The sequence below is a fragment of the Aptenodytes patagonicus genome, chromosome 7, assembly GCF_965638725.1.
Source record: "Aptenodytes patagonicus chromosome 7, bAptPat1.pri.cur, whole genome shotgun sequence".
Lineage (NCBI taxonomy): Eukaryota > Metazoa > Chordata > Aves > Sphenisciformes > Spheniscidae > Aptenodytes > Aptenodytes patagonicus.
In genome coordinates this window covers 46,629,278-46,646,280 of record NC_134955.1, presented here as the reverse complement: position 1 = coordinate 46,646,280, position 17,003 = coordinate 46,629,278, and the positions used below count along the sequence as shown (strand labels likewise).

Sequence of the window (17,003 nt, the reverse complement as noted above, 5' to 3'; positions counted from 1 at the left end):
GGGAGACGGCCGAGCGGCAGGGAAGGTGGCTGGACCCCGGCGCTGGACCTGACCCCCTGGACGTCCATCTGCATATTCAGAAGTCGTTCCCAGCCGGTTGGCTGCCTCCGGCCTCCCCACTCCCTCTTTAAAGGACCTGAGCGCAGCAGGAGGACGCGCCGGCGCTGCCTCTGCGGCATCCCGAGGCCCCCGGATGCCTGCCCTCGGGGCACTGCGCTCCCTGCGCCCCTGGAGCCAAGGTGAGTGGGGCAGAGAGGTGCAAGCAGCTCAGGTCGGGGACCGCTTGCTGAAGACAGAGGGATGCAGCAGCTGGGGAAGGCTCTGGGGGGATTTGCAGTGCTGGAGGGGCGGCAGGCTGCTCCGTGCACGGCTCTCCCACCGAGGGGCACCTGGGGAGCCCATGTGGGGTGGCTCCCATTTTGGAGAGGACACCCTTGCCTTCTCTTCTAAGCATCTTCATTTCGTTCCTCAGTCTTTTTCTTCAGGTAAGAGGAGCCTTGGCTGCTTTTTAGTGTTTTGGAAGGTGGTACTGGTGAAGGCTGGTAGTAAGAGCAGGAACTGAAGTACGCGTATGCTAACTCAGCATGGAAAGGGCTGCATCAGCGGGAGCAGTTTGCTTGGGGCAGCACCTCCCGGTCCTGCGGTGCTGGGGAGGCTGAGGGGGGAGCCGAGGCCATCCACGGCGGGCTGCCATGGCCTGGGACCACAGGCTCTGCTCCCACTCTCCAAATCTCTGGCAGAAAGATGGTGGTGCTGGAAGCCTTGGGCAAGTGGAGGGCTTCTTGCCAGCTCTGAGTCCATCTGCTTACGAAGGGTGTATTGCCCCGGGTGTCGGGGTCTAGGAAGCCTCAGCACAGGGGACGGGTAAGCTCCCTGACCTTGCTGTTGAACGCAGAGGAGGTGAGAAATTGTGACCAAGTGCCAAAAGAAGGTGTTTCTGTAACAAAACAAGTGAGGTAGCAGGACCGACTGTCTCGTGCCCATGCCATGCAGAAAGGCTTAAGGGTGGATGAAATCTATGACTGCATTGCATTTGCTGTGTGGCTTTTTTGGAAGCGACTGGCAGGCTAAGAGGCGGCCGCAGGCGATGGTGAAGCCTGTTATACAAGGGCAAGGGGTGATGCTGAGAGCTGCCGGCACCCCGGCCTCGCACTGGCCATGGGTAAACTGAGCAGTTTGAATGCCCCCACGACAGACTGTTAGGCAAATGAAACCCTAATGGTCAGGAGGGGTGGGGAGACAACACGGGACAGCAACAAGTGGTGTCGGACAACCCAGAAAATACTTGGTTTGTCAAGCCTAGAGCTCTGTAAAAGGTAGAGCTCTCCCTGATACCTGCCTGGAATACAGGGCTGTTCGAAGAAAGGCAACCTGCTAAAAACCAGTGAGAAGAAACCCATTTTCTACACTGCTCATTAGCCTGGGGGACTCGCTGTGGAGCAGACAGTCACGGGGACGGGAGACTGATGGTGTTGAAAATGATCAGACGTTTCTGGGTATAGCAAAAGAATCTCAGACACTTTAAAGGTGTCTGGAAAAGACATAAACTGTTCTACTTCAGGGATGCAAAGCTACTGCTAATTAATGTGGATGAGGAAGAAGCATCCGACAGGGACAGTTACTCTGTAATTGCCCAGGATACAAGCTTTTGCACCTTCTTTTGCAAAGCTGTCCGAACGAGTGAACGAGCAGAGGGGGTGGATCCCTGCCTGGAGTCAGCGTGACAATTTTAAGCCAGGGGCTGCTGGCTCAGTAGTTTTTCTTTTCCCCAGTAATCCTCACCCCCATCCTTTTTATTCAGTGTTTTGCCAAGCGCTTAGGAGCCCCGTGCTGTGTTAGCCTGAACATCCCGGTGTGTCCTGCTTGCAGCAGGTCACATCACACTTTCACCCTTGCTGTACCCCTTTCCACCAGCCTGTCTGTGCCGCCCTGGTCCCCCCAGTGCTGCCACCCATCACCGTGCCCTTGGGGCTCTGGTGGCAGGTGCTGGGTGCCGGCAGAAGCAGGCAGCAGCCATGCCCTGACCTAGCTGCTACGTGCCGTGAGTGCCTTCACCAGGGATGTAGCTGCCGTCCCTGTGCTCAGCCAGCACCCGGAAGCACCCAAAACCACCTTTGCCCAGGTGTGTGTGGCCAGGAGCTCCATCTGGTGCTCACCACCCTTGTACCTGAGTCCACAAGCCCAGAGGGGAGTTTCCCCAAATGCCTCCGGTGCAGGCACAGCTGGCGGTGTGGGAATTCCATGCTGCCGGGCACATCCAGGGCTCAAATCATGTGAAATGTACTCTGGGCATGATGAATGCCTGGCTGGTAGGTGGGAGCTGTGACAGTGTCCAGGGCGTTGCTGCTGTCATGCGACACCCGACAGCCTGCTAACGGGTTTTGCAGTGCCTGGAAGTTTCTGCCTGGCTCATTCCCTGGTGAAATAGATTTTGCAGGGGAGCAGGGATGCCCTGGAAAGCTGGGAGGAAAAATCTCTGGCCATGTGCATGGAGAGGTGCTGTATGAGGTCTTGCCCACTGATGTTTCTTGCTCTTTCTCCAGCTCCACACCACTAGCAGGCTGAAACATCAAACACCTGGGAAGCCTGCCAGTCTGTCACTAGAAATGATCCCCAACCAGCTGAGGGTCAGCTCTCCAGTGTCCAGGCAGGAAGAAGAGATGATGGATGGCAGGACTGGCTCTGAGCAGGACAGAGACCGTGCCACTTCAGGGCAGGGCCAGGGGCTGAAGTCGGAGCCCTATTTCCAGACCGACTCTCTCTTGCCTTCCCCCAGTGCATCCCTGATATCACAGCTCCTCAGCTACCGGATGGTTCGCGGGAGCCTGGATCCCACCATCCTTTTCCCTTCCTCTCAGGCAGCGGCCCTGCCTCAGGACTGTGAGCATGGTGCATCTCCTGGAGAAGGAGCGCAAGCTCTGGCTTTTCCCAGGACCCATGACCCGCCTCCCATGCCCTGTGCTGTCGACAGGGACCAGCTCTCCGACCAGCACCTACAGGACCAGCTCTCTGACCAGCACCTACAAGCCAAGCGGGCCAGGGTGGAGAGCATCATCCAAGGCATGAGCATCCCACCTACCCCTCAGGCATTTGGCAGCAGCCTGGAGGCAGCTTTTGGGCACGAGAGGGAGAGGGGCTGCAAGATGCCGCGGGAGAGCAAGAGGAAGCCCAGGGTGCCCCAGCAGGGTGCGGGGGCAGCTGGGCGAGTGGCCCCCACCGGGGGCAGCCCCCGTGCCGAGGGCTGCCAGCAGCTGAAGGAGCAGCTCTGCTTTTTAGAGCAGCAGCTGAGGCGGCTTCAGGAGAAGTTCTCCCAGGTCTGTGACTCTGGGGACGCTGCCCAAACCCAGCAAGGTGCCGAGAAAGTGCATCCATGGCCTGGAAATCCTGGAGACAGACCAGACAAGGACAGTGCCACTGCCACCAGCGACCCGCACAAAGCACCTCTCTGGAGGAGCGTCCTGGAGGTGTGTGGGCAGGAGGAGGACGAGGACAGAGGTGACACAGGTGGCCTGCCCTCAGCAGCAAGGGTCCTCTCACAGGCGCTGAAGCACGAGCTGGCCGGGGTGACGTCCCGGGTGGTGGACTCTGTCCTGAAGACTGTCTGGCCGAAGGCAGCCAGCCACCTCCTGCAGCAGCACCGCAGCCTCCCGGTGCCGGGGCCAGATGCCAGGAGAGAGTATTTTGCTGCTGGGAAATGCAGAAAGCCACTTGCTAAGCCATCTCCCATGAACACACCGGTCTCACTGGGCTCAACCCAGGCTGAGGCCCTGTCAGGAGCTTCGGGGAAGAGCCTGGGCTCTCATGCTGGCTCCTTCAGTTCAAAGGGGGTCAGAAAACCCTCTCAGGTACCCAGCATGGGTTATTCACTGGGCTCGGCCGCCCCCGTCCAGGACAGCCAGCTGCTAAGCCAGCTGCTGGGATACGGCCAGCACGGCTTCTGGGGCAGCAGCTCTCGTGGGAGCCCTTCTGCTCCGGAGAGGGGTCCTCCGGAGCCCCTTGACTTGCACTGGGGAACCGTCAAACTGAGGTCGTCGGTCATGAGACAGCAGCAGCAGCATCCCCTGCCCCTGAGCCCTGCTGCCACAGAGAGCCTGGTGCTGCTGCCAGCTGGCAGGGATGGCTGCAGGGAGCTGCAGGCTGCAATGGATGGGGCACCCTTCACCTCCACCCATATATCCTTTGGGGGCAGCTGGAGAGGCCCCTGGGCTTGGGTGGAGCTAGAGAGGTCCCTAGGCTTGGACATGCTCCCTTTGTTGTCCGGAGCCATAGCTTGGCACAGCCCCTGCCAGTCTTCCAAGGGCCAGGGTACCTGCTGCTCCCTAAAAAGGGGTGTGCAGGAAAGGGGTCCTAAGCCGTGGAGGGGCACTGCTGCTCCTCAGGGTTGGTTAGATGCCGTAGTGTAGCTGGGGGTAGAAGTCAGGAGCTCCCAAGCCTGCTCTTAGGCCATCCTGGTGGTCCCGTCATCCTATGCCAAGAACAGGTGTCTCATGGAAATCCCTGTTCCTACCAGCCTGGGAAGCACTGTGAGGGGCAGCAGCTTCCCTGGGGGTGCCAAAGGGAAAAGCCAGCGGCTGCCCAGGCAGGGATGGACCCCCTCCACTCTGCTGCCAGGCTGTGGCGGGGGGTTATCGTGGGCACCAGGCATGTGCATGCCAGGGCCAGTGCTCAGGGACACACCAAGCTGGTCGGGCTGCTGCGTGCAGACTTTCCTTGACCCCGAGGCAGATGCAGGAGGCGCTGACCCCCGGCCACCTGAAGAAGGCCAAGCTGATGTTTTTTTTCACCCGCTACCCCAGCTCCACTCTGCTGAAGACCTACTTCCTCGATGTGCAGGTAAAATGGCAGCACCCAGTGCTGGTGCCAGGCAGGACTCCTGTGCGGCACCGTGGGGAAGGGTATGCTCTCATGTCCCCCTGCCTCAATAGCAGGAGCGAGGGGATGGCACCCACTTCAGCACGGGCTGCCCTGGAGTGGGTGCTCGGGGCTGCAGCAGACCTGGGCTGCCAGGTCTTCACTCTGTGCAGTTGAGGTGTTGGGATTAAAGCATATCACAAACGTGCCTCCTCACTGCAGGGCATCTGGGATCCAAATCTCAGTGGGGAGAGTCACTGCGGACACCCCCACGTCACGGTCCTGGCTGGTGCTTTTGCACCCCTGAGGCAGGGCTGGGTTTGGGGCCAGGCCAGCGGTGTGTGGCTGGGCTTGCGGGGGCTCATGGGTCGGGAGGCTCCAAGCTGGCATAATGCCTGTCCTCCGGCTCTCCCCCCCGGCAGTTCAGCCGCTGCATCACCTCCCAGCTCATCAAGTGGTTCAGCAACTTCCGTGAGTTTTACTACATCCAGGTGGAGAAGTTTGCCCGGCAGGCCCTGCTGGAGGGCGTCGTGGATGCCAGCACCCTCCGGGTCTCCCGGGACTCAGAGCTTTTCCGCGCCCTCAACATGCACTATAACAAGGGGAATGACTTCGAGGTGAGGAGGGGGAGCCGGGGGGTGGGGGTGGGGGGGCAATGAGGTTTGCCGGGGCGAGGGGGAGCTGGGGACCTGGTGGTGGCATGGGCTGATGCCCGTCTCGCCGTAGGTGCCAGGGCGGTTCCTGGAGGTGGCCAGCCTGACGCTGCGGGAGTTCTTCAGCGCCGTCAGGGTGGGCAAGGACGCCGACCCCTCCTGGAAGAAACCCATTTACAAAATCATTTCCAAACTGGACAGCGACATCCCAGAAGGGTTCAAAGCTGCCGGCTGCTCCCAGGAACTGCTCCGCAGCTGAGTTTCTGTGAAAGCAGCCCCGGGTCCTGTGTGCAGCCACCATGTGCTAAGCACCTCATGGGCATTCTGTACAGCATCCATTATTCTGAGTATTTTCTCTCTGGCCTGTAAGACAGCTCCTTGGGTGAGGTCTATCACTTGCCTCAGGTGCTGGGATTTTATGCTGTGTGTTTTATTCCCCTGCTCAAAGCCGGTGGGGTCCTGCCGGAGACCCTCAGAGCGGAGGGATGGGGATGAAGCCATCTGGTTGGAGCCTGGGAAATCGCCCTGCCCCAGCTCTCCCCGTGACCCTGGGCGAGCCACCTTCCTTCTCTTCTCCAGAGGGCCACAGATTAGGGCAAACAGCCTTTCTGTTTATAAAGCAAGCAGAGGTCCTAGCAGCGGGCAAAGTTTTCTTGGCGCAGCAGACCGGTGAATGTGCCTGGTCCAACAGCATGCCTCGGTTTCTGTCCAGATACAACACGCTAGTGTCCAAAGAAAACAGCTGGTGAATTCCAGCATTTCAAGCACCCCATGGGGATGGTTGACCCTGTCTGGGAGATGTAAAAACAGTGTTTGTTTTAGCTGGCACGAACAACACTCCCCCCTGCCTCCCCTGGCAAGAGCCCCCCATGCAGCTGCGCGCTGCGGCCAAGCAGGTGAGTATGTGCTGGTGGAAGCAGCCCAGGAGCGACCGCTCACCAGCAGTGTTACCCGTGATGCTGGAGGAGAGCAGGGTGCACAGCCGGCACCACTCAGCCCCACAACCAGCCCCCGTCAGCTCATCACCTGGGAGGAGAGTGCCATGTTAAACACCCACCAGTGTCCCCTTACACCATGCTTCTGCTGGCAAAACTGCCCCAAACATCTTGGCTCTGCAACCTGCCCATGGTGAAAGAGGAGCATATTATTTGGGACCTGTCAGTCCCTGTGGGTTTTAACACAAACCAGTGAGGAGCTGGGCCCTGAGGTCTGCAGCCCCATTGCTGTAGGGGTGTAAACCCAAGGAGGTTTCTTTTCCCTGTGACCAGGACTCAGTGGCCACTTTTCCACCTGATGGAGCGTGGCGAAGTGTTTTGTGTTAAGGGCTCTCTCGTCCTGGCAGAGGCGGCGGTGGGGAGGGAAAGGCTGTGAAGAGGAGGGAGGTCCTGGGAGAGGGTAGTGATGCGTAACTGTGGATGAGCAACAATATCCCCGTGCAGAAGGCTCGGGGTGAAGAGGACTGGGAGGAGGTCAAGATGATGTTGGATGTGCCGCAAGGTGCCAGCTGTGTACTAGAGCACAGCAAGTGACACAGGAGAGGAAAATCACAGCTCCAGCATCAGACGAGCGCACGGGGTGATCCGCCGGCAGTGCGTCTGCAGGGGTAAGGAAGCACGTGATAACATCAAGGCAGGATGGGGTCTCCAAAATAGGAGCAGTTTTATAGTGGCTCCCCCCATTGCCAGTGCGGCTAGCCAGATTTCCTGCTTCTGTTTGTATGTTAATTTCTTGAGGTTTGTATATTTTACAACCCCAACACCAAATTTACTCAATCCATTTTTAAATAAACACATAGTTTAAGTTACCCCTTTACATCCCTAGAGACCTATTTGAGAACTTCTGCTCTGAAGCGTTACCCTGGGAATTTCTTGCCTTTTGTTGGGAAAAGAGTAACACTGCAGCAAAAGGGCTTACTCCTCCTGCTGGCATCCCTGTGGGGCCGAGCAGCCCCCACCAACCAACATGCTCGTTTAAACCCTCACCCCAATGCCTCGGGGTCAGTCTGCTCTGAAGTGCAACTTGTTGGGAGGGTCAGGAAGAGGGGGCTGGAGGCGGACGGAGACACATCCCAAAGCTTACGGGTGCCAGACTCAAATGTACAGCATCTGAGAAGTGCTGCTGGTGGCACCATGAAGGACAAGACGGTGCTGTTCCTGCAGGCAGTAACTACCTCAGAGCTTAAGTAATGCATTGGGTAGACAAAACTGACACTGCTGGAAAAGGAAATGATGGCCTGGCTCAGGGAAGGTGTTAGTAAATTCTTTTGGCTGTAGCTAAACAATTAGGGGACACAAGATACAGGTTTACTGGACACCCTGCTGGAACAAACCCCTTTTACACAGAGCCCCTGGGGGAGCAGTTTCGTGGTTCCTCTGCTAACATGCAAGTTCATGGGTGTCAGTGAAGTGGCAGGTGGGGGGCTGAGGGCAAGGTAATGCCCCAAATCACAGAGTCATGGAGTGGCTGAGGTTGGAAGGGACCTCTGAGGTCATTGGGCCCAAGACTCTGCCCAAGCAGGGCCACCGAGAGCCAGTTGCCCAGGACCATGACTGGCTTTTGAATATCTCCAAGGAGGGAGACTCCACAACCCGATCATTAACGAAGATGTTGAACAGGATTGGACCCAGTATTTGGAGCAGTATTTTTGCTCCAGTGTTTGCCATGTAACTGCAAGGAAGTGGGAACTACGGAGCTGTGTTTTACACTGGCTTTTGTGAAACATGGACCAGCATGACCACAACAAACAGCATCTCACATCGGTTATCCCTTGCCTGTGATGAGGCCTCGCCACTTGTATCCACGGGTTGAATTCTGCTCGGGCAGATTTTTCCATCCAACAGAAACAGGAAAAAAAAAGCAGGGCTAGAGAGACTCTGCGAAGGACACGAGACCACAGGGCACTTGTCTGGCTGGCATCTTCCCCAGCAGCTTTTCAACTCCCTGCCCACCTTCAGCCAAGTGTGGCAGAGAACACAGAGGTGTCAGGGATGCAGAGGGAGCATCTACCCACCTTTTGGTCACTCCACGCTCTGTCTGCAAGCAGAGTTCCTGTCTGGGGAGCCTGGGGTGCAGCTGCCTCCTCCAGGGGTGCTCATCTGCCCGGAGCAAGGGGGTGGCACCCAGGCAGGCACAGCTCTGCTGCGCAACGCTGAAGTGGGGTGAGCTGAATCACAGCCCCGTGCTCCTGCGAGAGCCTTGGAAAGCAGCAGCTGGCCGGCAGAGAAGGAAGGGGGGACTCACGCTGCCTTCCCTCCATCTAGGTCATAGGAGCACGGGATATGGAGAAGGCAGCACATCTGCTGGGACGCAGGGAGAGCTGGGGTTACTCTAGGGGCGATGGAGCCTGAAGCATAAGGGAAATAGGGTGTGAATTCTTAAGAAATTTGGGGTTCACTGGTTGTGCTGTGCAGGGTATGGTGTGTAATTTCATTTACATTCTAGTGGTGCCCAAGATATAGCAGCTAGTTTTCAAACAACAAGTAATGGGTGCCTGTCACAGGGAGATTTCTACTGACAAAATGGGTCTGCTTGGAGGGCTGGGGGGAGAAGGGAGAGCCACTGCCCACACAGTGACTACGGTTGTGACCTTCAGGCTTCGGTGGGCTCTTGCTTCACCATTTCCCGCTAATTACCCAAGGAAGCAATGGGGGTGGTGCACTCACCTACTGCTGACTCGGTTTCACCTTTAAAAAAGAAAAAAAAAATCCTTTCCTTCCCTCTCTCCGAATTTCTGTGGTATATGCAAAAAGCCCACAGCCACCTGTAACTGTCTCCTCTGGGAACAATTCCTCGGGGCTATCCTTTTACATTTCCAATTGCGTTCATAACCCACCCACGGCAATGCACCCAGTCCACACTGCTAAACAGCAGCAACGACTGCCAAGGGCTAAAAATCGCCGTTTCCTGCCTCCAGGCTGCTGGTGTCCTGTAGCAGCAGAAAGAGGGAGATGTGACCACACTGACTAAGCTGGCGAGGCCCCGAGAGCCCTTACGTACTCATCTATGTTATTACTCACCATAAGAACCCTTATTACTCATGTACAGCTAATTAGAGCTTGAAGAAGTTCCTAGTGAATGTTCATCCGAGGTGCCAAAATAGCTTGGGGGGAAACTGACAAGCAATGAAACATCTCTGTTTTTTCTTTACTTATGCTAATCACTCGGTCCTGTCTGCAGTGAGGTCCAATCAGCCCTAGAGATTCGCAGCTCAAGCAGATGTTCTTGAGAGGGACCTTCCCTCAAATACACATCTCAGATACATATTTGGCATCAGAGCAGCTCTCTCCAGGTAAGCATCCCCTGGGGAGCCAGTGGCCCATGCTCATGAATCTCAGCAACATTTGCTGTCCCATTATATGCATTAGAAGGACGGATTGTACAAATACCATGCTTGAGAGATCCAACATCACTTTTCAGCTGGAGAAGATACCCCTTTCTCTGCCTCTGGTGCACAGAGCTGCCCTGTGCTGCAGTCCGAGCGCCACTCCAGGGGAAGGTGAAGCGATGCACAGAGAGACTGTGGAGATCAGTCTCAAGGATAAAACACCCTGTGGGGTCCCCCAGGACAGTCTGGCATCTCTAGCTGGTAGCAAAAGCTTTTTCTTTTTGCACACCAAGAAATATCGTATTAGTGTGAGCCATGGACCAGGGGATGGGAACTGGGGAGTGGAGCTAGCCAGGTGCCAGCTTCACAGCAGCAGCTCGTTGAGCTGTTCTCCCTTGACTTAGGCAATGAAAAGCCCCGTTTTGATGAGACAGTGGCAATGGAGCCACACAGACAGGGCTGCACTCTCCCTTCTGGGGAGCCCCGGCTCACCAGCCTGCCTGCAGCAGCTTGGGTGCAAGCGCTAAAGCCTGGGTGCAGAGGTGAGCAGGGTGGAGAAGGGAGACATCTCACAGAGAGCTCTGCCAGGCGGGCAGGCACCGGGACAGGAAGGCCACTGTGTAGCCCAGGGGCTTTCAAGGGAGGTATTTACTCTGAGCAAGGGTGCACAAAGGACTGAGAGGATAGTCAGCCTCTGCTGGAAGCTGAGTGCAGACTCGCCTCCACCACCCAAAGCCAGCAGGTTGGCTGAGGGTAATGCTTGTCTTGGAGGGGAGGCAGCTGGGGTGGGAGAAGGTGGGAGGCAGGCTCCAGAGAACAAGCACATGTGTTCATGCATAGATAAATACCAAACTAGTAAATCCATTTTTAAAAGCGGGCCTGATCTAGAATGCTTGAGAACGGCTATTCAAGTAAAGCCAGTGAGAGCTGTGCCACGGACCTCAAGGAAAAGCCGATTTAGGTCAACGCTCAACACTTGTGAGGATACAGTCCATATTTATATACTAATTCCTTCTCAGCTAACTGTACAGGCTGCCAAGTGGCAGGTGAAGTCCCATGTCATGATCGACTTTTTTTTCTTTTTTTTTGGTAACATACAAACATTACAAAGACCTAAAATTTGAGAATTTTCCCACTTTCTCCTTTTGAGATGACTTTCAGCATATTTACAGTAAGCAATCACACCTACCGTCAGCCTCTGCAGTATTTCTATAGGCTTCCCAAATTTAGTAATTTGTTTTTTAGCACTAGGCTTTTGATTAAAAGTTCATAGGGTAATTTTCCTTTTGTGTATTAGGGTCAAACACCGTTCTTGGTTTTGCTATTCCAATAAAACAGGCACTATAGAAACTTTCTGTGGCTATTTCCCATTGCCTGCTAAGCAACTCTTCATGACACAGCATTAAGCCCAGTTGGCATGAGCCAAACACGGCAGCTTCCCTGCTGGTATTTATTGCTCAGGCTTTTATTGTTTTCTCACTAGTTGTTCTACTAGATTAACAAGGATCATTCTTAAAAGCGCCAGCCTGTACCCGACAGGATAAATCTTTTTGTCTTATCGCAATCATGGAAAAGAAGCAGCTAAAGCAAGCGGTGAAGTGAAAAGCTGGGAGTATGAAAAATACAAGACAGAGGAAAAAACCTGAAACTTCAAGGAAAATATTTTACTGGATTTCCCAAAGCACACATATGTCATCCATAGTTTTACACAAAGAACAGAAATTATAAAAAAATACTTTGTATTATTTTAAAAAACTAAGCGAAATACCTGATAACATATATGTGTATATACATATCTATGTCTCTATATAAAACTCGTCCTCATTTGGTTCTCAGCAAGCGAGCACAGAATATTCAACAGCTTTAGTAATTGTTTTCCATTTCTGATTTCCAGGTCTGTGAGTAAGAGACAGTAGAAATAGGACAACTTTTGAAAACACCATGAATTCATGCCCAAGGGAAGCGAGGCCAGCCCTACCCATCCCTGCATCTACCAAGTTCCCATGACTGGCAGTGCAACCTGTGTTCAAATAAAAACGATTACAAAGGCCGTTTTTAAATAAAACACTTTAGGAATAGTAGCTACAGTTACAAAAAGATAATGCTGTAGAAACTGTATTTTCAAAAGCCACAGTGCTCTCCTCTCTTGGGCAATCTTTATAAAGCAGAATATCATCTATTCATGCTTAGAAATGTCCCGGGCTGCAGCTGTCAGCATTATGCCGAGCAGCAGCAAAGCCGTATCTTCTCAGCTCTGACAGCTGCTGACCCGAAGATTTCTCGGTTTGTTGTTTCTTTTGTGGAAGGCCATGCCCATAGCACGGCATTTCCAAGCGAGCACAGAACACCAGAGGCTTTTTACTCGGCAGTGGATGCTTCAACCTCTGGGTAGAGCACAAGCCCCCGTGCAGCAGCACCCCGAGTCACCGCTGATGTCAGAGCTCAGGTAGAGCCCTTCACTGCGTTTTTCTTCATCACACCGCGACTACAAACAGACCATTTATTCTGCAGCGATTTCTAACCCCTGAGCTTGACAGGAATCTCACCTCCGTTTCTGACTAAACTTTTAATGAGCAATGTTATCTAAATACCAGAGCAATCTCTTTGCAGGAACTGGCAGCATCTGGAAGTTGGAAACACCATCTCAGTAGCGGTCCAGTCAGTGGAAGTCTCTATTCATGGTATGGGATCTTGGCTTCCCAAGGCGGTAACAAGCAAAGCCAAGGCAGGAGTGTTTGATCTGGTGGCAAATGTTCTCTTTCAGGAACTTCATGGAGCTTTGATTATGTATTGAAATGTAAAGGAGTGACAATACTATACTCACCCATATGTTAGCACTTAACTGGAGACGTGTCCATTAACACGATACGATTTGCTTGTGTAAGCATCTTCCGTACCTGCACTGTAACCAGGACGCTGGTGGGAATGCTTCCTGCATTTGAACAGTCACACCAATCGGGAAACAAAATCCTTGCAGATACCAGGTTTACTCATAAGGATGATGACATTTCATTTTTTAGAAGAGGCCACCTCACGCTGGAAGGAATTACCTTTGGACCAGTGTTTCTTGAGCAGCTACTGTGAGGAAGGCTGCAACAGCACCAAGCATCTGTCTGGTGCCGAAGACATTGTTGCTGTGTGAACTCTCCAATAACTGAGACAACACTGCAGAATCCTCTTCTTCCTGAGTTGTTGTAAGCTTGTTTCCATATAACTGTGCTGTGCAATTCAAACAGAAAGATGGCAATTTCTTTCCTTTACACACTCAGTGGCCACCCTACTCCCTGCTAACAGCCTGTGGTCTGTCTGCATCGATACACTCATAGTCAAGCCCACCATCTCTCGATGGCATTGATTTACTCAGATCACCACACCCCGTCTGTGACCATTTGCCCCCAAATTTACTGGTTGAGCAAAAACAAGTTTAGCCTTTGACTGCATCATGAATCACAGGCCAACATTTATGTGGGAATAGCCTTACTACAATTCTCAAGATCTGTTTCTTAACAAACGGTGAGTATGAAGGCCTCAGACAGTGAGTAGACTGGCAGTTACCATCAGAAGATCTTACCTCTCTTAACATTACTGTATGGCCTCTTATGTCAACCACAGCCCACCATCAGCCTCGGAGCCACCCAGCTGTTCTTTCCGCAGGAGTTGTTCTTCGGCAACTAGTGGCAGTAGCAATTTTGTGCAGAGCAGCTCCTCTCTTTGCAAACGATGCTGGAATCAGTGTGGAAGGTGCTCCTCACGAGCACGGCACTGACATCACCCGAAAGCAGTGTGAAATGTCCCAAAAGTCTTTTCTGAAAATTTACTGGCCCTGTGTCCTGGTTTCGGACACCCTGACACAGTCCCTACAACATGCTTCAGTGATCCAAGGATCTTGCTAGTTGAGCAGTTTGCAAAACTCAGTTCACCATCTCACAAAGCTTCTCCTATAAGCCTTCTGGTGCCAGTTCAATTGTCTTTATTCAGTATATTATTGAATGGTCATGTGTTTGCAAGCATTCAGTGGCTTTTTCCGTTGGAAATAAACCATAGAGTTAACAGCCCCACGCCCAAAACACAACAATGCACGCTGGAAGCTAAAGTTGAGAAAGGATTCTCAGACATACAAAATAATAATAAAGTGAGCTGGGGGAGAGGAAGGTGGAGAGGATAGATAAATGCAAGTATTGTAGATGTAACTGATATCATGCAGGTGTAAAACAGAAAACCATAAAAGTAATGGAGTAATGACAAGGTAAATAAGGTGTTACCAAAAAAAAAAAAAAATCAGGCCCTACATGTGAAAGATCCACATACAATAGCCCTAAATCCTGGTAGAAATAAAGGAGCACTGAGATTAATGGGGAGGAAGGTTCTGTGCAGATGCCTCTCCAATGTCTGTTTTCCCTATAAGACATTTAAACAGAACTGTAGCGTTGGGAAAATCCCCTGCCATGACAACTCAGTTCTGCTGAGACGTTAAGATTTAGCACACAGGTATGTTATCGATACATATGACTGTAGCGTAGCTTCGGACATTCAGTGTACCCCAGCACATGAACCCACACCATAGACAGTTCAAAATTACATGTGATTAATCCACCATCCCACATTAAGATGTAGCATCCCCCCCAGCCCATCTGCAAAATGGAAGAGGACCGACTGATGAGGGTAAACCCCTAGACAAAAATCAAGTTAATTAGTCTGTGAGAAGTTACAAGGTGATTTCTGAGAAGCATCACTGAAGACATGCATCTTTGTGCCATTCCCTCTCTGGTAACAGGGCTTATCTGCTCCACATTAACTGTTCAGAGCTTGGCTCAGACGCATCCCGGGTGCAGGACGGAATCCCTGTGTGCATAGGGTTCAAGGGCAACATGTCAGTGACGCTGCTGGAGGTAGGGTGCTGCTTCCAAAGGCAAAACTGCTCTTAAAATAAACCAAACTCCGTGACAATGACATCAGCAAAAAAATCCCAGCCAACCAAAAAAATCCCAGTTGCTAACAGTGTAAGTCAAAAAAAAGGTGCCTAATTGCTACTGAGTATTCTTCTCCCCAAGATCACAAAAAGCAGTATTTTACATATGATCCTATTTTCAAAACCTTTGTCTTTTATCACAGTTAGAAAGTCAGCGAAAAAAAGGAATTTGACACAGAATGCTGAATTCCAGTTCTTACATTTTCACAATGTATTTCTACCCTTTTGTACTTTCCAAAATTCCCTAGAATACTGTGCAGTCTTGATTTTGCTGCTAATTTACATCCTCTTTGCCAGGGAAGATGACAACCAGGTGTGCATTTGTAAAATTTCTTCATAAAGTTAGTGACTTTAAACTCAATGCCATTTTAGCGCCATGATTTCCAGAGGTCTTCCTTCTCCACAACTGGCGTATCAAAGGTAGGGAACAATGAAAACAGTAATATTAAAAAAAACCAAAAAGCGACCTACATATTGCAGAAAGTTAACAATGTTTCTACAATACACAGACTCCATCTGTACATTCAGCTACGCTGAACTCTGTACTCACCAGGTCTATACACACAACTCGACACAAACACAGAGGGGAAAAAAAAAAATAACCACAGCAAAGACTGAAACCTGAAAAATAGCAGTGCAGAAGGCTCTGGAGGCCACATACAGGTCTTAAATCCCTGCTGGACTGGACTAATCCAGCTGGAGAACTGAATGTAAAGGAAACTGATTTCAGCACCACACATTTAAGTGTTATGTAATACACATATGAGGTTACATTACACACCTGTTTATGACCTGTGCAAGGAAACGCAGAAAAAAAGATGCCCAATTAGGTTAATTATCACAAGGAGAGAAGTACGTTATTTGTCTCTCCTGTACATCGAGGCTAACAAGTAGCTTCCACTGTTGAAAACAGATTTCCCTCATCTTGATGCATGTAGCCAAGGACAAATTCAGATAAAAGGAAATGCCACAATAGCCCAGAAAAGGAAAATCAATGCGTACTACAAAAGATAAGCTACACATCTTTATCTTAGAAAGGTAAATCTCCTAAACTAGAAGAACTAACATACCAAAGTCTCAACCTAAAGCATTCATCTAAATAAGAGACTGATATGGAACTGCTGCAGAAAGAGTATTTGCCAAGGCAATGACATTTGAAATCAATCCCTCTGAATAAACACACCCAGATGAAGAACATACATAAATTACACGCCTGCAAAAATGTAGTCACCTCATCACCAACCCTGGACCTCACACCAGTTGCGCAGATTTCTAAGTAATGTGTATTTCTGAAGTTCTCTTTCACTAGGAATGGTAAACAACTGCCCATGAACGAGAACACAGCACCCGTATTTTCTGTTTACAGAACTTAGCACCAAAAAGGTCAGACGCTGAGAAGAAACGTCTGAATGAAGAGAGAAATTTTGCAGTACTCCTTGAGAAAGACAATCTCCACGAGATCGCTCAGCTGTAACAGACACTGTTGAGGAACTCGTCTCCAAAACTCTGACTCCACTGGATGCTGCTGCATCCGAGTACGTAGTGGAGAACAGCCTTTGAGAGAGAAATTCTCTGGACAACTGTGGCTTTTCAAATGAAATTCAAGACTATGATTTAGATGCAGAATCCAAGAAACTATCAAAGCAGAGCGCAAAGTGACAACACGATTATGGTCGGCATTTTTGCATTTAGCAAAACATAAATTGTGCCAGTCTTAACTTCTAGACAGTCCTTTCCTTCAACATAGCACATCGTAAGTCTAGCTTAGGAACAAGAGAAGGATGGAAATCCACAGGCCTGAGACAATCTTCCACAAGCCAGTACCGGACACAACTGACAAAGGAGGTGATGGAGGAATATTCACTGAAGGTCACAGGTTTCATCAGTTCCCCAAACTGACCCGAAGCCAATCAGTCACTTCTGGTTTTACTGAGGTAGATTTTTAGTCAGATTTTTATTCTTCTCCAAGTTCATCTTCAAGTAGGAGATACAGACGTACACTGTTAGCATACAACTAGCAACGCAGCATACTCACCATGTTAGTGGCTCTCCCCACCAGATTTGTAGATAAATTGCTTAAAGGGTATCTGAATACTCTTCTCAAGCTACATCTGAAATATATATACTGCAATGAGGCTATAACAGACAGACTTTTAAGTAAAAATGAGGAAGTTTATACTGAAGTTTACTTTAGGGCCATCCCTTC

The 17,003-nt window shown here is 51.3% G+C and overlaps 1 protein-coding gene across 1 annotated transcript; it reads left to right on the top strand.

The window, feature by feature from the left end:
• The first annotated feature begins 192 nt into the window (after positions 1 to 192).
• On the top strand, positions 193 to 5,959 carry PROX2 (prospero homeobox 2). The gene is made up of 5 exons (XM_076343427.1): positions 193 to 239; positions 2,544 to 4,172; positions 4,726 to 4,833; positions 5,274 to 5,468; positions 5,578 to 5,959. The coding sequence occupies exons 2-5, from the start codon at positions 2,607 to 2,609 to the stop codon at positions 5,761 to 5,763; spliced, it is 2,055 nt and encodes a 684-aa protein (XP_076199542.1). The 5' UTR covers positions 193 to 239; positions 2,544 to 2,606; the 3' UTR covers positions 5,764 to 5,959.
• Positions 5,960 to 17,003: the final 11,044 nt, after the last annotated feature.

What these genes read in the sequence shown, in the direction of transcription:
- PROX2 (XM_076343427.1), top strand. Translation starts at nt 2,607, where the DNA reads ATGATCCCCAACCAGCTGAGGGTCAGCTCTCCAGTGTCCAGGCAGGAA. An exon ending in CACCCTTCACCTCCACCCAT is followed by an intron (nt 4,173 to 4,725) that starts ATATCCTTTGGG and finishes ACCCCGAGGCAG; the next exon opens with ATGCAGGAGGCGCTGACCCC. An exon ending in ACAAGGGGAATGACTTCGAG is followed by an intron (nt 5,469 to 5,577) that starts GTGAGGAGGGGG and finishes GTCTCGCCGTAG; the next exon opens with GTGCCAGGGCGGTTCCTGGA.